The sequence below is a fragment of the Triticum aestivum genome, chromosome 5D (genome assembly GCF_018294505.1).
Source record: "Triticum aestivum cultivar Chinese Spring chromosome 5D, IWGSC CS RefSeq v2.1, whole genome shotgun sequence".
In the NCBI taxonomy this organism is placed as follows: domain Eukaryota; kingdom Viridiplantae; phylum Streptophyta; class Magnoliopsida; order Poales; family Poaceae; genus Triticum; species Triticum aestivum.
The window spans coordinates 477,959,835-477,981,052 of NC_057808.1; the positions used below are offsets into that span (position 1 = coordinate 477,959,835).

Sequence of the window (21,218 nt, forward strand, 5' to 3'; positions counted from 1 at the left end):
GGCGGCTGCTCCTGGATGACTCTGGGTGGTTGCGGCCACGCTTCACCTCCGGCTCGGCCGTGAGCATGGCCACGCCCTTGCGTTTCACGTCCTTGACTTTGGCCTTCTTGTCTTCTGGTTCTGCTGCCGGGAGCTCGACGAGGAGAAACGCCCTTCCTCGGCTCTCGCGCACTTGGTCGCCAGGTTGAACAGCTCCAGAGCCGTGCACAAGTCTTCATGGATAGCGAGCTCCTCCTTCATCTTGACGTCGCGGACGCCGTCGGAAAACACGGAGATGATGGCCTCGTCCGTCACCTTGGGGATCTTGAGGCGGGCGCAGTTGAAGCGCTGGATGTATTTCTGCAGGGTTTCTCCGGGTTGTTGCTTGATGCGGCGCAGGTCACTCGTGGCCGGAGGGCGGTCGCGAGTGCCCTGAAAGTTGACGACGAAGCGATTGCACATCTCGCCCCAGGAGGAGATGGATCCCGCGGGCAGGTTTAGGAGCCACGAACGAGTGCCATCCTTGAGAGCCATGGGGAACCAGTTCGCCATGACTTTTTCATCGCCATTGGCCGCCTTGATGCTCAGCTCGTAGAGCTACAAGAACTCCGCGGGGTCGGGGGTGCCGTCATAACACGGTGGCAGGTCGGGCTTGAACTTCCTGGGCCAGATGACGCTGCGCAACTCGGGGGTGAAGGCGCGACAGCCTGCTGTGGTCGCTGGAGCTCGCTGCGGAGGCGGAGGCTGGTCTTGACACCCGCGCACAGCCGCCACGGGCGGTGCACGGTCTTGACGTGGTGGCGCAGGGAGTGCAGGGGCGTCCTGCTGTGGCCGAGGGACCTCATGGCAGCTTCCTTCTTCACGCGCAGGCACCCGGCGCGGGGGATCGCGCCGAGGGGCCGCGCGTCTCGGTGCGAGGGCGACGTCTTGACGCGGAGGTGGCGGAGGCGCTCCGTGGGCCACGTTGCCCATGGCCGGGGGTGGACGAGGCAGCGAGAGAGACGGTGAAGGAGAGCCCCCAGCGGCACTGACGAGCTCGGCTATGTGGTCCAGCCACTCCTTGTAGAGGTCATCGACTGGGCGGTAGCGCAGGAGATCACGCGCCGTGAGTAGCGCGGCCTGCGCGTCCACGGGCCCGCGACGAGCGGGAGACGACGAGCCTGCCGGAGTCAGCGACGGGGTGGCGGTGCGGCTGTCCCACCGCACCGAGGGGTGCGGTGAGGACGCTTGCTGCTCGTTTCCCGCCGGGCCGGTGGCGGCGTTGGTGGCAGGCGACGGAGAATGATGGGGTGGCCCACAGACGGGAGCCGTCTGGATGACGTGGGCAGCCCGCTCTCAGTGCAAGACCGGTGAGCGTCGGCCATGGAACTGGTGGGACGACGGAGCGTGGATTGACGGAAAGAAAGCTTCGGCGCACCCCTACCTGGCGCGCCAAATGTTGGATTTCGGGTTCTGGCAAAACCCTTGAGGTTCGAACACGGGGGTGCGCACGAAGATCTCTCTCTCCCTCGATGGCTAGCTCGCTCAAGGATCTCACGGCCTAGCTCGTCGCACCCAAAGAACACAGGGACACAAGATTTATACTGGTTCGGGCCACCGTTGTGGTGTAATACCCTACTCCAGTGTGGTGTGGTGGATTGCCTCTTGGGCTGAGGATGAACAGTACAAGGGGAAGAACAGCCTCCTGAGGAGAGGTGTTCTTGTGCTTGGTGGGTGTGAGGATGGCGTGGATCCAGTCCAAGATCAGTTGCCTCCTACCGTGGTGGCTAGTCCTATTTATAGAGGCCCGGGTCCTCTTCCCAAATATTGAGTGGGAAGGGATTCCACAACGGCCAAGTTTGAAGGGGGACAGCTAGTATAGCTTATCCTGACAAAAGTAGTCTTCGCCTGCCAAAGGCTCTGGTGGTGACGCCGTCTTGGGCTCAACGGTGACCTCTGTCCTGCCGGTCTTGGTCTCGTTGCACCGATATGGAAACCTTTGCCTGATGCATCGGGACTCCTCGCCTGCGCTTGCCCCTTTAGCACCAAAGAGGAAACACGGACACTGCGCGCGCGGGCGCCCGCCTGGCGCTCACCTGGTTGCGGTCGTCATGGCTTGCGTCACAGGAACCTCGTGAGGTGTCCCTTGCCTTGATCTCTCTGCCCCTCGTGAGCCAGCCTGGTGAGGCCGCTCCTGAGGAGGTCTTGTGTCGTCCGCCTCGCGAGGCTTGGCCCCTCGCGAGGGTCTTGAGCATTTGTAGGTGAAGACGGGCCGTACGGGGCCGCGAGTGGAGCCACGCCGTGGGCCGCAGGCAGGCAAGTCTGGGGACCCCCGTTCCCAGAACGCCGACACGTTGAACCCGCCGTGGGCCGGTCGTTGGTGCTCAACCAGGAAGCCATGGACAAGGTGCGCCCTGCGCTCGCCGCTGACTTCAACGAATGGGGGAGGATGGTGGCCTAGCCCGCATCCCGCGCCTCCGTCGATAGGACAGCCACCGAGGTCCAATTCTTCATCGACGCCCTGTGGGCTGGCCTGGTTCCTCCCTTCTCTGCCTTCTTCAACACCGTGCTCTCCCACTATCAGATCCATATGTTGCACCTGGATCCCCAATCAGTCTCCCTTCTTGCCATTTTTTCTTTTGTCTGCGAGGCCATGGGGGCATTCCCCCTTCCGTGGCCCTATTGCACCATTTCTTCTCGCTGCACCTGACTAGCCCTCGGCAGTGCTCGGGATGCTTGAGCTTCCAGGCCGTGGCTGGGACGGCCGGATCGGGGATTGATTTTGATCTTCCACCATCCACGAGCAAGTTTCGGACACGGTGGGTGTTTGTGGACGTCGGTGTGCTCAGCCCCTTGCTCTCGCCCCCCTTGGCGCCCGCCGTTCCCAGCTCCGGCTGGGGCCACGAGAAGCTCGCGGACCCCCGCCTTGCCTTTGTCTGGCTCCAGTTGAAGAGGCTGAAAGATCTCGGCGTGACTGCGCCCATGGTGATGAAGGAGTTCCTCCGATGCCGCGTCGCCCCACTCCAGCGCCATTCCAGGCCGATGTGGGCCCTGTCCGGCGGCCAGGATCGCACGAGGCTCCAGAAGTCGGGGCTTCCGCCTGAGGCGTGAAGAACGGTGCTCGAGGTCCTGATGGGCGACCCCTCGCCAGCTGATATGCCAAAGGAGGGCTGTCTTTTGTACTGCTGCTCGAACAGGGTGGAGTTCGCGGGGCAGATGCCCCCCTTTGATGAATGGGGGCTGCGTCCAGTCGCCCTTGAAGGGCCCCGCGAGAACCCTGTCTTCGTGGTCCCCCTCCTTGCCGCCAGCGCCGAACTTGCCCCAAGAGTGGATGCAGGGGGGCGAGCACCGCTGGAGGCCGGAGGCGCGGGTGCTGAGGCGTCGACACCGCTCGAGGCTCCCGAGGTGCCATCCCCGGGAGCCCGTGACTCTTGCCTTGGGGTGACAGCTGAGGGGGCGACGCAATCCACTGCTCCTGAGGCCGAAGCCTCCGAGGTCTCAGCAGGTCATCATGAGGTGGAGCCCGATGGCTCCCCTCAGCCCAGCACTCCCGAGGTCGTCTCCTCGGGCGCCTCACCAGCCGCGCCCCATGCTGGTTGCCGCATCCAACGCTTCGGTCGGCTCCGTCTGGACTTTGATGCGCTCCGCAAGAGGAAAGGGTCTCCAAGCTGCAGCAGTGATGCCTTCCGGCCGTTGAAGCAGAGGAAGTATATCACCATAGACGAGTGAGTACCTTATCTTTGTAATTTCTCGAGTGTTGCTTCCCCTCCTGACAGTGGCTCCTCAGGGTCCCTTCTGCGAAGGCTGCGACGTCTCCCGGGAAGCAACCTCCTTGTGCCTCGAATCCGCCGCTGGCCTTGGGCGCCCCAAGCTAGCATGCCGCCCCCGACGCGAGGTCGGTCGGAGAGGCAAACTCGCTAGCCTGGCGCCTCGAGCCCGCGCCTTTGCTGTCTCTCCTTCATGGCCTCGTTTGGGGTGCGGCAAGCGTGCTGAGGGCTCCTCCTCTGGTTATGGACGGCGGCTGGATGGCTTCGATCCTGGCTTCTTCTTCGAGCAATGGGCCTCAACCCATCCGGGCCCCTGCCGAAGCCCGGTCGGTGACCCGGGAGGCGCCAGCCCCCTACTAAAAGGGGGTGAGCCGCTTCGGATCCCGTCGGCAACCCCCGCTGTGGAGGACGGACCCGGTCGCGCACTTAAGTTCGCGCACAAGCGAAGTGTCGTCCGCCACAAGATCTTTCAAGAGGCAATGGGCGCGATGAGCCGGCTCGGCGGAGAACTCCTAGATGTTGATGCGCGCCTTGAAGCCGAGGGTCTCCGTCTTGTGGAGGAGTGGCATCAACTAAAGGTGGCTATCAACCTTGGGCGCCTTCAGCGTGAGCACGCTAATGCGAAGGCCGAGGCATCCTTGGCAACCTCGCGCGAGGCCAGCACCCGAGCCTTGGAGGAGGCTAGGGAGGCAGACTGTCGCCGCACGATCGCCGAGGAGCGCAGGCGGGAGCTCCTGGCCTTGAACGCCTCCTTGGAGCAGCAGGTGGAGGCGCGCAAAGCCGCCTTAGCATCGATGAAGGGCGCACCGCCCGACGAGGAGGAAATCTTGAGGCGCGAGGAAGCGCTGGTACAGGAGGCCACGGAGCACGGCCTCGAGCTTGAGCGGTTGGAGACGAGGGAGTGCCAGGTGGCCCAAGCAGAGGACGCGGCCGGCGTGCGCGAGGCGAGGGCCCAGGAAGAGGTCGACTGCAGAGTGGCCAAGGCTCGCGAGGGTCTCGCTAATGAGTACGCCCTGAAGATGAAGTTCTTGGAAGCCGAAGCTGAGGGTAGAACCGCTGCCCTTCGGTCGAAGCTGAATGAAGCAGAGCAGCGCGAGAAGGCTGCCGCTGTGGCCCTGATCTCTGTTCAGGCTGAGTTGGCCTCCGCTCGTGCCGAGCTGCTCCCACTCCAGCGGCGAGTTGTAAGCGCCGAGTCCCTTGTGCAGCAGAGCAGGGAAGAGGCGCTCCGTCGACAGACACTACTGCCCGAGCACATCCCCATGCTCCGGGATCTCAGGACAAGGGCCAACCTGGTGCTGGGCGCCATCTGTGACGAACATGCCCCACCCCACGCCGAGGACTATGTCGTCCATCTTCACTTCTTCACCGACATCGTGACGCGCCTGGAGGACCGGGCCGAGAGGGCTCGCGAGTTTGTCGAGGAAAGGAGCCGGGGCCTCCTTGGACGCGCATTCTCACGCCTCTTTAGTCATCTTCAGAATGCTGACCCCAATTTCGACTTCGACGCCGCCATCGCCCCAGTGCTCGGAGTTATCCGGGACAACTTGGCACGCTGGGTGGATGATAATGTGGACGCTCTGGTCAGGGCCTTTGCCACCAAGGACGACGAGGCCGTGGTCGTGGCGGCGAAGGCGGCGCGGTTGATGACGGTGAAGACGACGCCAACGAAAGCACCGACAGCGTGCATGAGAGTGACTCGGGCGATGCTACGAGCGACATGTCGGACTAGGTTTGCGCTTCTCTGTTTTGACCTGCGCATAAAGACTTGAAGATGGCCCCTCGGGATGTGAGAGCATTTTGATGGGGGGAGCCCCCCTATGTAAATGGGTTACCATTTAGCTTCCAAGGCTAGGCTTGGAACGCGCCTTTGTGAGCTCATGAGCTCCTTGCGGGCTTACCACCGTAATTTACCTCTATCAGGTCGGGCTTCAAATTAATCTGGCGGCTGTGGACGTGCGTTTCTTCTGGGGGGAGTCCTCCGCGGGCTCGCGAGGTTTGGCCGCTCCTGAGGAGTTTGCTAGTCCACCCGATAGGGCCTCACGAGGAGCGGGCGCCAGTGAGGGCGGGACGCGCGCATGGCGCGCGTACGTCGCTGTCAGCCCCCACTCGCGAGGCGCTCGAAGGGGGGGGGGAACAACGGACGCAAAATCTCAAAACAAAGCACGAATCCAGAAACTCACTGAGTTGACACGAGCGAAAAAGGATGCTCCCCACAAAATCGAAATGCAACTTTAAATCCAAGATCGAAAGGCTGCAAATTCGAGCTTCAAAAAAGAAAGAGAGACCAGAAGCAAATAGTCGTGTCCGACACCTAGCTAGTCTTCTTGTATTCGAGTCTTCTCACCATCGCAGAGCTAAGTGCTTTCACGGCCGTGAGCATAGTCATTGGGGGACAGTGTCGACGGCCAGCGCGGAGCATGGTGCTTCCACTAGGACGTGGGCGGGAGCCCCCGAGGCCCGAGGGCGGCACTCCGGAGACTCCGGGGCGTGTATAGCCCCACTCATTATTACGTGAGAGTGTCACGAGCGGAGACCTTCACAGGCATGAGCCTTGCTTCATATCGCCAGACGAGGGCCCCGCCTTGCGCCACCCTCGACCACCGTTGGGGCGTCCGGAAACTAGGACGATGCCAAGGGGCAAAGGGGACGCTAGCGGCGCCCTCGGCGACCACGGGCCCTCTGCCGGGGGGAAGGCTCACCAGTGCCTTCCCGGCAGAGGGCCTACCTCCGGGCGACACCTTGCTCCGTGCGATGCGGGGGATGGGCCTTGCTCCCGGCTCCTTCCTTGCAGCCCCCAGTGCGCTCCCCCTGGTGGAAGGGGGGCTGCCGTGCTCGGGCCATCGTCCACCGTTGTGACCTGATCCACTTGCAACCCATGGTTAGCGTAAGCCTGCCCCTGAGAGATTAGCGGTACCCTGTAGCTGTTGTCGCCGGCATGGTCGGCGAGGCTCCCGGGTGGCTCCTGGAAGGCCTCAACTTCTAGTGCCTCCTCTTCCCACCCTGGCTCGAGGAACGAGCCGGGGTCATCTTCCGGCGTGTACTCCTGGTCCATCATGCGGGGCACGTAGGCCTCCGAAGTCGTCGCCCCGAAAACCTCGCCGAAGTGCCCCGCGCCCCACGTCGCCCGGCCCGGCGTGCCTCTCTGAGGATGGTAGGGCGGCATCCTACCGGGGCCGTGGGTGGCAACGCTCGTGCCTGCGTCTATCGGGGATGGCACGGGTTGTCGGATCACGGGTTCCAGCAAAACCCTCAAGGTTCGAACACTGGGGTTCGCACGAAGATCTCTCCTCTCCCAAGCTCTCGCACTCTACGATCTCACGGACTAGCTCGTCGCACCCAAAGAACACAGGGACACAAGATTTATACTGGTTCGGGCCACCGTTGTGGTGTAATACCCTACTCCAGTGTGGTGTGGTGGATTGCCTCTTGGGCTGGGAATGAACAGTTACAAAGGAAGAACAACCTCCTGAGGAGAGGTGTTCTTGTGCTCGGTGAGCTGGTGAGTGTTAGGATGGAATGGATCCGATCCAAGATAAGATAGTTCCCCAATCAGATGCCTCCTACGGTGGTGGCTAGTCCTATTTATAGAGGCCCTGGTCCTCTTCCCAAATATTGAGCGGGAAGGGATCCCACAACGGCCAATTTTGAAGGGAGACAACTAGTACAGCTTACCCTGACTAAAGGTGGTCTTCGCCTGCCAAAGGCTCTGGTGGTGACGCCGTCTTGGGCTCCACGGTGACCTCCGTCCTGCTGTCCTGCTGGCCTTGGTCTTGTTGCACCGACATGGAAACCTTTGCATGATGCCTCGGGACTCCTCGCCTGCGCTTGCCTCTTTAGCACCAAAGAGGAAACAAGGACACTGCGCGCAGGCGCCCGCCTGGGTGTGGTCGTCATGGCTTGCATCACAGGGACCTCGCGAGGTACCCCTTGCCTTGATCTCTCCGCTCCTCGCGAGCCAGCTTGGTGAGGCCACCCCTGAGGAGGTCTTGCGTCGTCCACCCCGCGAGGCTTGGCCCCTCGCGAGGGTCTTGAGTGTTTGTTGGTGAAGATGGGCCGTACGGGCCCGCTGGTGGAGCCACGCCGTGGGCCGCAGGCAGGCAAGTCTGGGGATCCCCGTTCCCAGAATGCCGACAGTAGCCCCCGGGCCCAAGGTGCGCCTGGACTTGGCTTCGAGGCGAAGCCAAGGGGCAAGTGCGGAGCGCCACAGGCCCCAATAGCCTGCGGGCCTGCCTGACGCGTGGCAAATGATTGGACGTGGGCGTCTCTGCTTCCCCACGCTGCCTTGGCAACTGCCCGCCTGAAAAAAGACTGGCGCGGGCAACGCTTGCCTTCATTGCTTTCCTTCGTCTTGCTCCAGATCCCCTTTCTCGCTCCTCGCTTTCGAAACCTCCAGATCTGCTCAAATTCCCCTCCGAATCGGCGACCAATGGCGCCCCGCAAGGTCAAGGCTGCTTTGCCACCCGCTTGGTACGAGCCGGCTCTAGAAGCGCCCAATGTTTCAGAGAAGAACCTCGCCGCCACGCGGCTGTTGACGGCGGGGGAGAGCAACGAGAGGGGGAAGACTGAGCTCCGGGCTGGCTCTGCCGAGCCGGAGGCCGAGGGCAGCACCTTCTACCCCTTCTTCATGAGCAGCGTTGTCGCGGGGCTGGTTCCCCCCTTCTTCGATTTCTTCTACGCCGTTGTCGGCGTTCTGGGAACGGGGGTCCCCAGACTTGCCTGCCTGCGGCCCGCGGCGTGGCTAAGCCAGCAGGCCGTACGGCCCATCTTCATCAACAAGGCATCCAAGACCCTCGCGAGGGGCCAAGCTTCGCGAGGCGGACGACGCAAGACCTCCTCAGGAGTGGCCTAATCAGGCAGGCTCACGAGGAGCGGAGATATCAAGGCGAGGAAAACCTCACGAGGCTCTCGTGACATGAGCCATGACGATCGGCGCCAGGCGGGTGCCAGCGCGCGCAGCGTCCTTGTTTCCTCTCTGGTGCTAAGGAGGCCAGCGCAGGCGAAGAGTACCGAGGCATCAGGCAAAGGTTGCCATATCGGTGCAACGAGACCAAGACCAGAAGGACGGCAAGACGGAGGTCATCGTGGAGCCCAAGACGGCATCACCAGCAGAGCCTTTTGCAGGCGAAGACCACTTTTGTCAGGATAGCTTGTACTAGCTGTCCCCCTTCAAATTCGCCCGCCGTTGTTGGCTCCCTTCCCGCTCAATATTTGGGGAGAGGACCAGGGCCTATATAAGTAGAGCTAGCCTTCTTAAGGCAAACTTGTTTAACTCATGTCTGTACTCAGATATTGTTGCTTCCGCTGACTCTTGTGTATTCGAGCTTATGTATTCGAGCCCTCGAGGCCCCTGGCTTGTAATATAAAGCTTGTATTATTTCAATTTGTGTCTAGAGTTTTGTTGTGATATCTTCCCGTGAGTCCCTGATCTTGATCGTACACATTTGCATGTATGATTAGTGTACGATTGAATCGGGGGCGTCATAGTAGGCTTGCTGGACGGTGATGGGTTGGATGACATTTATCATGTAATCGAGTTAGTTTTGTTAGGCTTTGATCCCTAGTATCCACTATGTTCTGAGATTGATGTTGCTATGAATTTGCTATGCTTAATGCTTGTCATTAGGGCCCGTGTGCCATGAATTCAGATCTGAACCTATTATGTTTTCATGAATATATATGTGTTCTTGATGCGATCTTGCAAGTTGTAGACACGTATTACGTGTTATGATCCGCATACCCCAAGGTGACAATAATTGGGATTCTTTTCGATGATTACCGTAGTTTGAGGAGTTCATGTATTCACTAAGTGCTAATGCTTTGTTCTGGTTCTCTATTAAAAGGAGGCCTTAATATCCCTTAGTTTCCATTAGGACCCCGCTGTCAAGGGAGGGTAGGACAAAAGATGCCATGCAAGTTCTTTTCCATAAGCACGTATGACTATATACGGAATACATGCCTACATTATATTGATGAATTAGAGCTAGTTCTGTGTCGCCCTAGGTTATGACTGCTACATGATGAATATTATCCAATACAATTATCCATCACTGATCCAATGCCTACGAGCTTTTCACATATTGATCTTTGTCGTGTTACTTTCGTTGCTACTGTGTTACCATCACTATAAAACTGGGGACGAAGCATGGCATACATAATAGAGCCTATGGTTGAGGCATAGGGGACGACTTTCACCCTTTATCTTTAATCTCTCATGGTCGGGCTTTGAGTCTTAGTCAACTTCATACCTTGCAACACAGCCAAGAACCCCTTCTTTGATTGGTCCATTTTGAACTTCCTCAAAATCTTGTCAAGGTATGTGCTCTGTGAAAGTCCTATCAGGCGTCTTGATCTTTCTCTATAGATCTTGATGCCCGGTATGTAAGCAGCCCCACTCGGCTCTTTCATTGAAAAAATCTTGTTCAAATAACTCTTTATGCTTTCCAGAAATTCTATATCATTTCCAAACAATAATATGTCATCCATATACAGTACTATAAATGCTACAGAGCTCCCACTCACTTTCTTGTAAATACAAACTTCTCCATAAGTCTGTATGAAACCAAAAGCTTTGATCACCTCATCAAAGCGAATATTCCAACTCCTAGGGATGGCAATGGGTAGGGTATGGGCGGGTACAACCTCCTTCTGCCCAAACCCATACCCACAGAAACTTTCTATACCCACCCACTTCAATACCCATGGGCATAAATTAACACCCGTGCCCATACCCACCGGGTATCCTATACCCAATGGGTACCCAGTGGGTAAAATGCATAACATTACATTTTTAAAAGGTAGAGAAATGAGTTTTAAAATCATGTGATGATGCGCAAGCAGTATAGCACAGACACAGACTCCTCATGTGGGAGGCCTCTTGGAGGCATCAATGGAGTATGAGCAGCCGTTCGTGGGGATAGCTTGATCGTTAGACAGCAGTCCAATAGAGAAGAGTCGATATTTCATATTTTTGAGGAGTCACATAGGCCGTAGGAGGAGTTGCGAGTAGGTGATTACGGGCCTATGAGCTGGACGTTTTAAGGAATATGAGATTTAGGGTTGGGCCATAGGAGTTGTATGTTGACCCACATGTCATAGGAACTATTTTTATTTTTTATCATTTTTTGGGTACCCATTGGGTTACCCATGGGCACAAGTTCATACCCATGCCCTACCCATATATTTTACGGGTATGGATACCCATTACCCGTGGGTACAAAATATCTCCAAGTCTTGCCCATGCCCATTGTTTTCGGGTAGGGTACCCGCGGGTACCCATACCCATGGGCAAAACTGCCATCCCTACCAACTCCGAGATGCTTGCACCATTTCATAAATGGATCGCTGTAGCTTACATAGCTTATTAGCATCCTTAGGATTGACAAAACCTTCCGGTTGCATCATATACAACTCTTCCTTAAGGAAACTATTAAGGAATGTTGTTTTGATGTCTATATGCCAGATTTTGTAATCGAAAAATGGAGAAATTGCCAACATAATCCTAACAGACTTCACCAAGAAGTGGATACTTCTTTGACAGAGTTTACCTTCTTACCAGTTGGAGCGCGCTCGGTGTGCCATCGGTAGTAACTTTTCATCATATTGTCGAGAAGTCTTGAAATAAAGTTTAGCCCCGCATATTTTTTTGCACTATCATCCATAAACTTAATCCATGTGTCGGACAATTATTATTCATCAATTTCATTCTCTCCCATGCTTGTGCAACATGTTCTTGCTCATGTTGTTCAAAATTCATAATTTGATTTCTAAGAGATATGTATTATCTTAGCGGGAGGAACATATTTAGTAATAAAGGCATCTTTACACTTATTTCATGAATCAATACTATTTTTAAGCAGAGATGAAAACCATGCTTTAGCTCGATCTCTAAGAGAGAAAGGGAATAATTTCAGTTTCACAATATCATTATCCACATCTTTCATTTATTGCATATCACATAATTCAATGAAAGTATTAAGATGGGATGCGACATCTTCATTAGGATTTTCAGTAAATTGTTCTTTCATAACAAGATTTAACAGAGCAGCTTTTATATCATATGACTCCGCACTAGTGGCGGGAGGAGCAATTGATGTACTAATAAAATTATTATTATTAGTATTTGAGAAATCACACAACTTAGTATTTTGTTGAGTAGACATAATGGTGACTCAAGCAAAGATAGCACGCAATTTTTTTGGTATTTTTTTATTTTTTAGAGAAGTGGAGGGAGATGAAAAAGAGAAGGCAAATGGTGGAGAAAGTAAAACAAGAAAATTGATAGATGTGAGCGAAGGAACCTGGACTTGTCTAGTGAAGCCTCCCGGCAACGGCGTCAGAAATTCTTCTACTACTTATGATAGGCGTTGGGATTCCACGAAGAGGAAGGGCGAAGCAGTGTAGTAGCGAAAAATATTTTCCTCAGTTAAGAACCAAGGTTTATCGAACCAATAGGAGACGCCACTCAGACAAGATAAGCGGTATCTGCACACACACACACACAAAACAACGTTTGCACCTAACGACAACAAAGGGGTTGTCAATCCCTTCATTCTCGTCAATTGCAATGATTAAATCTGGTAGTAATAGATATAGAAAATAAATTGCAGCAAGTATTTTAGGGTTTTAGTAAATACAAAGTGAGTTGACCCGGGGCCATAGGTTCACTAGTGGTATATCTCTCGTGAGCATAGCAACGATGGGTAACAAATTACTGTTGGGCAATTGACATAATAGCGCATAGTTATGATGATTCTTCATAACAAACATAGTAATGGTTGGAGCATGATGACATATTATAAACAAAGTAAGACCAAATAATATGTTCGAACCCCATCATTTTATCCTTAGTAGCAACAATACAAATACGTGCCTTGCGACTCCTCCTGTTACAGAGTAAGGACACCGCAAGATTGAACCTACTACCAAGCACCTCTCCCACTGAAGATAAATCAATCTAAATGGTCAAAATAGATAGATAGATCGGAGAGAAATACAAGACTATAAAACCACACATATATAAATCAGAGAATTGACTCAAATATTTTCAATGAATAATCTGATCATAAACCCACAATTCATCGGATTCCAACAAACACACCACAAAAGTCTACATCAGATTGATCTCAGACGAGAACATACATGCCATAGAGTCAAATACAATTATACACTTTATGGTAATATTCAATCATTAGCTCGCTGTCATTGCTAATATCGGACCACCAAAGACGATACATCAACATGTTTGTTTCAAACCATATCTCATGGCAGTTGCTCGACAGAGCGATGATGAAACTCGAATAAAATCTACATATGGCAAGATACTGGATATAATTCTCGTAAATCCAATGACTTTAAGATATTTTAATACAACAAGGACTTCTTATTAATGTAGAATTTTCAGTGAAGGTCTATATATTACCCAATCCTCCTTCTTCGGTACGCTTCATCACACAAGAGATGCGTGCAGAAAAGTGAGACGATAAGATGTAACGCATGCGTTCACGATCAATGCGCACTAAAGTTACGATAAACATTATGTATACGCCTATTTTTGGCTCCATATTATGACTTTCAGTACTCGAGTCGATCCATCTAACATTACACCACCATTTGACCCGCTCCACACGCAAAAACAAAACGCCACGTCAAATAGATAATTTGAGATAGCACCACCTACCAATCTATCCGTACCCGCTGCACCGACCGATATTTTTATTAATTATGTTTGACCCGTTATCTTAGCGACGAAGGATATCCGCAATCTAGAATCGGAAATCGGCGAGAAAGTGAAACAGCCTTATTTGTCTCGAATTACTTGCATTTTTTACTTCTGCTTTCTACTTTCAGTTCTCCTCTGCTTTGTTAGGAGAATCTTGATTATAAGCGTGCAAGAACATGGTCTGTAAAAGGCAAATTGTAAATCCAGCAGACACCATAAAATCCCTCTCTACCCCAGCAGTCAATCCTGACGTCCACTCGAGCACTAACGGTCGTGACACCATCACATCATCACAACGGCAAAAGGGGTAAAGGGGGAAAACCTCGGGGAAAAAACGTGACGCGGTGTATCTGGGCCAGACGCCCCCAGGAGGAAAGGAAAACCCACATTTTCAGCCCAAACAAAAACCGAAGCCACGCGAGGCAGCGAGCCCTTCCACCCCACCCCACCCCACCGGTGCCTGCCCGTGCGCACGGCCACGCTCCCCAGAGCCAGAGGCAGAGGCGAGAGAACCAACCCGAGGCCAGGCGGCGATGGTGTCGGACTCGGAGCTGGTGGAGCGGCTGCGGGAGGTGCTGCGGGAGTCGGACCTCACCACCACCACCACCGGCGCCCTGCGCCGCCGCCTCGAGGAGGACTTCGGCGTCGACCTCTCCGACAAGAAGACCTTCGTCCGGGAGCAGGTCGACCTCCTGCTCTCCGAGTTCGCCGACAAGGCCGAACCGGAGGATGCGCCCGCGGAGGAGGAGGATCCGGGGGAGGTGACGCCGGAGGCCGGGGAGGGGGAAGAGGAGAAGGGCGAGGGGGAGGAGGAGGGGGGCGAGCAGCAGGAGGGGGAGGAAGAGGAGGAGGAAGAGGAGGAGGAGGAGGAGGAAGACGAGGAGAGTGGCGGCGGCCGGAAGAAGAAGCGGCGGTGAGGCGCTTCTGCTCTCTGTCCATCTCTGCCGCATTTGCTGCTCCGTTTAGGGTTCATTGCGCGCTTCGTTTTCTTCGATCTGTTAGGATATGCGTCGGCACTGTGCATCCGCGTGTGATATCTTTGCCCGAACAGCAGTAAGGATTCAGGCGCTTCTCTCAACGTTGGTGGAGGGTTCTGGGGTTGCATATTCCTTGACGTGTTTAGGCTGTTACTGCTACTGTAAAGCTGTTATTATCTCGCCAGGGGATAACCACGTCTGGTTTATCCCTGCCATTGAAATCTTGGACCAAATAGTCGGCAAAGGTTTTGCTTGCGTTTGCTATTGCTTTTCAATTTGCCTTGACATGATTCGTTTGTTCTGTTTTTATTTAAGCTTAATTTGCTCAAGTGTCTGTTCATGATATCGTGGCCGGGTTTGTTCTGTTTCCTGATTGACTTGCTCTTCTTTATATGGTTCATGTTTACGAGGTTCTTTTTGTGTTTGTTACTGTTGTCATTTGTGTTTCAGGCAGCTTAGTTCCTCTAATTGATGTGCGCAGGAAACACTTTGTGGCTGCATTTGTTGTATATTAGGCGTCTGCGGTTGCGCTTATATTTGCTATCGGCTAATGTGTCCACAAGTCTTGTAGACATTGTAATGCATTTTGGTGATTGTAATGCAATTGCATTTTTCACCTTTCATGCATTTTGATGTTTCATGCACTAGACATTGTAATGCTTACGGATGCACTAGACATTCTAAAATTTTAACTGCTTGGATAATATCTCCACAATCAGTAGAGATGCTGCAGTTACTTTACGCCTCAGCATTGTGCTCACCGACCAACTCAGGGACATTCGAATGGGTTGGTGATTTTGTGACTGCATTTTGTGCTGTGCTTGCGGGTGTGTGTTGGTGCATATACCACCAGTGTGGAGTGTACCACAAAAACATGTGGAAAGGCAATATCCATGTATACTCAATAGTATACCTCTTACTGCAAAGCAATTACCTGACAATTGGTGTTTCTGCTATCATGTGGCTATTTGTCCAATATTTGCTATCCCGTTGATCAATGGTAAATTCGGTGGTGGATAAGCCACTTGTATTTTGAAGGTAGGGCCACTGTGGCTGTACATTTGGGGCTCTGATGTACCTTTTGCTTCCTGATTGTTGGTCTCTTTGTACTACTACCTCTGTAACTAAATATAGGACGTTTGCAGTTTAATTTGAACTGCAAAAACGTCTTATATTTAGTTACAGAGGGAGTAGTTAGGTATTATTACTGCTCAAGTTGGGAATTTCCTTTTCTTATTACAGTTGTCTGAATGTATTTCAAAACTTGGAAATGAACTATTGAAGATGTTCACTTATGGACCAGTCAACCTGGTTCAGTTAAACACATGGTCTTACTACAAAAAATTGAAGTTTACACTCAGGTTCAGTAGTTCCACAGTCACAATCTGTGGTGGACCAGTGGTTATTCAGATTAGAATGAAAAATACTGTGCAACTCAAGACACTAATGGAATACCTCTGCTTATATAGGTGGAAAAATGATAGCTGAAATCAGCTGGTACTATTATTCCGTGACATTTTGGTATAGTTCCCACACTAGTAGGTTTATCATAGTGGAGCTGTTCTCAGGCCTTTTTCCTCAAAGATTGCTGATGAGCAGCACATGCTATTGTCTTTTTATTGTTCTTACTCCCTCTGTTCCTAAATATAAGTCTTTTTAGAGATTCTAATATGGACTACATACGGAGCAAAATGAGTGAATCTACACTCTAAAATACATCTACATTCATCCGTATGTAGTCCATCTTCAAATCTCTAAAAAAGACTTATATTTAGGAACGGAGGGACTACATATTACCTCCGTCCCACAATTCTTGTCTTAGATTTGTCTAGATACGGATGTATCTAACACTAAAACGTGATTAGACACATCCGTATCTAGACAATTGTAAGACAAGAAATTGGGGATGGAGCGAGTAGTAATTAGTTAATACGGAACTGTATGTCTACATGACTCATAGGTTGAGAACCAAACTGATTATTGGCATAGAATATATGTATGTTTTAGGATGTGTGGTATTTTTTTAGGCATGTTTGAGTTACCGCGTAGGTTCGTTAGCTCTGTTGGACATTTGCACAACTTCTCATATTGACAATAGTTAACTCTTTCTAAATGGCCATACCATACCCAGTAATTTTTCTAACCTATCATTTGCATAGGTTGGGTGACGGCAAGAAAAAGGCTGGTGGCTTTACAAAATTATGCAGCATTTCCCCAGCACTTCAAGAGTTTGTCGGTGCCTCTGAGTGTGCCAGGACAGAGGTACCACACCTCCTGATTTTTGTCACTTCTATACCTCATATCAGATGAATGGTTTGTCAAAAATCTTCCTTGTCTTATTTCATGGTGTGCTTTCCAGGTTGTCAAGAAGCTTTGGGCATATATTCGAGAAAATAATTTGCAAGACCCAAGCAATAGGAGGAAGATTCTGTGTGATGAGAATCTGAAGAAGATTTTTAACGTCAATTCAATTGATATGTTCCAAATGAATAAAGCTTTGACCAAGCACATTTGGCCATTGGATTCTGATGGTCTCTCTCTCTATCCTTTCTCTCTCTCTCTCTCTCTCTCTCTCTCTCTCGCATACACACGCGCGTGCGCATCTCGGGGATATGAGGCATGAGTATATAATTATCAAAGAAGGGATACACAACTTCCAGTATATTTTCCATTGCTTGGTATAATACTCATGCTTTGCCTGCTAAAAAAATGCATGCTGACTCGATATTAAAAAACATGCTATTTGCTAATAGGTATAAATTTAACTCCTTTGATGCTCTTTTGATGTTCTCTTATGTGTTGTTACTATTGTACTAACAATAATGCCTTTATCAATGCTGACTGCACTAGAACATGATATTGTGCATCAGAGCTGTAGAAAAATTGTTGCCCTGCTAGCATGGAGCTCAGGTAATAAAGTTGCTCGCTGCGATGGATGAAAGAAAATGAACAAAGAAAAACTGTCGTTTATTTTGGTACAAGTATCATCTGGTTTGTAAGAATGTATGTGTTGATAGTCATATATACTCATTCCTCATATCTCTAAGTTTGTTTTATTTTGGCATGTAGTACTGTATAAGCTTAGTTGGCCTATGTTTATTTGGACTTGTTATGGGACTTAAATGTTGGCTGATTTATTAATTAGCTTGTGCTTATTACTTAGGTTAGGACCTTTGCCTTTTAACATGTATGTACAAGAGTAAGAGGTGGAGCTGGTTCCATGCATCATATTAGACTCCTTCATCGATTGATGTGGATATATATATTAAGTATCACTGTCGACCTAACCTATCTCTAAGGTAATTATTCTCTGTGATTTATTAGGTCCTGTCTCACCAAAGAAATCGACACCCAAAGAGAAGTCGACACCCAAAGCGAAGCCTCAAAAGAGAGACAGAAGTGAAGGTTAGAAAATATTTGATTAGCTTCCTGCTGCACGAGTTTCTGTTCTCGCAAGTTTATTGATGAAATGTCATTTTCCAGCAAACAAGCAAAAAGGAGGATCCTCTGGGTCTACTTCTGGTCTTCTTGCGCCCCTTGTACTTTCGGATGATTTGGCAAAATTTATCGGCACCGGTGAGAGTATGTTGTCACGATCTGATGTTGTGAAGAGAATGTGGGTTTATATAAAAGAGAATAACTTGCAGGTAAATGCTATTTTCCTCGATATTGCATTACTGTTCATGATAATATCAATTTGAAGTGCCCAGTGGTTTAGTTATTGGTTGATACAACAGTACATGTAGAATTTTTGCGGTTGTGCGGTAAGGCTTATTTCCACGTGTGAATGTGCATACGATCTAGCACCGACTCACCACACATTAGATAGCCATCGTTTCTTGTGTTTTTTATGCCATCTTGTCTTGTGGTTTTATCTGGACCGACTGCTGTTCAGGTCATCTGGCCTGTAACTTTTGGATACATCATGGCAAACGATGGTAGCATATGAGCTGGAGGAATCATGTTACTCAACTACTAAGTTGTACACAAGCTTATGATGCCTCATTACCCTTAGTCCCGACCAAGTATCATATGGATCACTTACGAGGACCACACTACCATGTGTCCATAACTCCATGTAGATTCCAAGTATTCTTATTCCCATGGCAATGCTTACAGTCTATCTTACAGATTTCCAAGTGTACCTGATATCCTGAGATTTGTGGTAGTATATGGTTAAATACAAATCTGCAATTCTATACTGCAGCCTTGGGCCTAAAATGTGGTAATATCACATCTTAGTACTGTACAATGTAAAATTCAGATCACTGGGATGTACTACAGGCCTAGTCTACAGAAATGTTGCCGTTTATAGTCAATCTGCTGTGAGCTTTTGCTTGTCTTTTTCAAACAGCCATCGAAAATCTCAAGTACACTGTAATACTTGGGCACTATTTTGGTGTTACTTAGGACTAACTCTGCACTTTTGTAGGCAAATCATTATTGTGGTATGGCATCTCGTACATCTTTTTAATCAGCTCTCTGAATGAATCACAAAGTCCTATAATACAAACTTCAGTAGCTAAAATATTTTGATAAAATGGAGGCACGGATCGAGATAGACCATCTAAAACTGCAATATTCAATTCTGAAACTGCAATATTCAATTCTTTAAATTGTTTTGTCAGAACTGTCTTTGGGTTTGGAGATGTCTTTTTAGGCTTGGCTTACAATTGATCATCTGGAATAGTGAAAAAGAGATGATCTGATTTGAAACTATGATTGTTGTAGCAAATCTGTAACATAAAACTTACTTTTCGTGTCCTTGTTGGTGTTTTAAGGATCCTTCTGACCGGAGGAAAATAATCTGCGACGAGAAGCTGAAGGATCTATTCCAAGTTGAATCATTCACTGGATTCACTGTGTCGAAGCTGCTGAACCCCCATTTTACAAAGGCAAAGTAGGGATCTGCACCACCCCCGGCCCCGCGGCACCCATAAGGCCGGGTGGTTTTGCTTTTCTTGTTTTGCAGTAATCTGTAACCGTGGAACATGTAGGAGTCATCATCAGAGAAATGTGGAACCTTAACTTGTGTGAATTCCGGTTGGACTTTCCCCCCATTATCAATGGTAGGGTCTTCGGTGTCTACACTGTTTTGCGCCTGCGCTTTCGCTCTTTCCAAGGAAAATGTGGCAACACGACCTTGGGTTCATTCATGCTGAAGCCATCCATGGTCCTCCGAATTATGTATGCTTGGGGATGACGATAAGATCGGTTGTCTCCTCGGGTGACTTTTGGCGACAAAAAGATGGCAGGGGTCACGAGAGTTGGTTGCTCCCACTTTGGTACCGGATCTCTTGCCTTTGCGGCTCCAGATATGGGATAAGTCAGCTGCAGCGATGCGCCAGGTTTTTTTTGGTTGTACTGTTCTCGTACTGTGCGAGATCTGCAGTAGCCGGCAAGTAGATAAAATTCATGGTTCTCGTAGACAAAATTTGGAGTAGGACAGTGAGATCCCCTGATCCTATCGATATTTCTTATATCAAACTTGAAAGGGCGATTTTTAAAGGTTGGATCAAGTTGTTTTAAGAGGTCTGGAAAAGAAATCAAATAGATCTATGGAGGTTGGAGGGCTTAAAGCAGAGAAATAAGATCTTAGAGAGGAAAAAACATCAGCTGGCTGTGCTGAGAATACAGGCAAACGAGAAACTTATGCTGGCTTCAAGTCTCATGAAAGATGGTTGTTGAAAGGGAGGACTTAAGATACAGATTACTGACCATAATAATAGATTTAATGGTTTCACAAAGCACATTGATGTTCAGCGCTCAATTATGGGTGATAACTTACTCCCCATAAATTTCTTGGGCAGATAGGATCCAACATTTAGACTACAATGCTTCTTAGATGTCCTTGATTATCAAGTCTTGACTGTACTCCGTAGGGTTAAAAAATATGTGGATAAATTGACCAGTAGTACAAAATGCCTTTGTGAAAGGCAGGAATATAATGGATGGTATCCTTTCCCTTCATGAGCTTTTGAACTACACTCATGTGAAGAAATGGGTGGGGTGTTGTGCTTAAGCTCGATTTCAAGAAAGCATAAGACAAGGTTAACTGAGTTTTTTTGCTGGCATGCCATGAGGTGAGGGGCCTTAGTACTACCTAGTGTATCTGGATTAAACAAATCTTATATGATGGTACTGTTAGTATCAAACTCAATAACTGCACTGGTCCGTACTTTCAGAGTGCCAAAGGGGATCCCTTGTCTCCATTTGTGGACATGGCTCTTGATCTTATACCTAAAGACGTCGTGGTTCTTCGGTACGTGGATGATACCATCATCTGTTTAGAGCATGATTTGGATTAAGCTATAAATCTTAAGATGCTCATTTTCATGTTTGAAATGATGTCTGATCTGAAAGTTAACTTTCAAAAGGGTGAAATCCTCACTGTTGGTGGAGATTCTGGCATTGTCAGTCAATATGCTGAGCTTTTTGGGTGTGACATGGGTCAATTTCCTACTCCGTCCGTCCCAAAAGTATTTAGGTATCTCGGTATGCTAGTGAGTTTTACTTCCTTAAGAACTTATGACTGCGATTTCCTGGAAGGCAAGTACTTAAAAAGATTTGATGGATGCATGGGTGGGTAGTGCTGCCTCTGTAGGTGGGAAACATACCCTTCTTAATGTTTTTCTCTCACAAATTTCTTTATACCGTATGTGATATGTCTATGTGGTTGACGAATAAGACTTGTATAGAGAAGCTGGATAAGCATAGAATGAGATTCTTTTGGCAAGGGTGTAACAAGAAAAATAAACATATCACCTTGTTAGATGGGCTAGAATATGTAGGTATAGT

The 21,218-nt window shown here is 50.1% G+C and overlaps 1 protein-coding gene across 1 annotated transcript; it reads left to right on the top strand.

Moving 5' to 3' along the window:
• The first annotated feature begins 13,839 nt into the window (after positions 1-13,839).
• Positions 13,840-19,508, top strand: LOC123122935 (upstream activation factor subunit spp27). The gene is made up of 6 exons (XM_044543324.1): positions 13,840-14,356; positions 16,580-16,682; positions 16,780-16,951; positions 17,745-17,825; positions 17,904-18,067; positions 19,202-19,508. Exons 1-6 carry the CDS (start codon positions 13,977-13,979, stop codon positions 19,322-19,324), a joined length of 1,023 nt encoding a protein of 340 aa, XP_044399259.1. The 5' UTR covers positions 13,840-13,976; the 3' UTR covers positions 19,325-19,508.
• The last annotated feature ends 1,710 nt before the right edge of the window (positions 19,509-21,218 follow it).

Excerpts from the sequence above, each read along its gene's own strand:
- LOC123122935 (XM_044543324.1), top strand. The coding sequence starts at position 13,977 with ATGGTGTCGGACTCGGAGCTGGTGGAGCGGCTGCGGGAGGTGCTGCGG. Across the intron at positions 16,683-16,779 it reads CTGAGTGTGCCAGGACAGAG|GTTGTCAAGAAGCTTTGGGC; the intron begins GTACCACACCTC and ends TGTGCTTTCCAG. Across the intron at positions 18,068-19,201 it reads TAAAAGAGAATAACTTGCAG|GATCCTTCTGACCGGAGGAA; the intron begins GTAAATGCTATT and ends TGGTGTTTTAAG.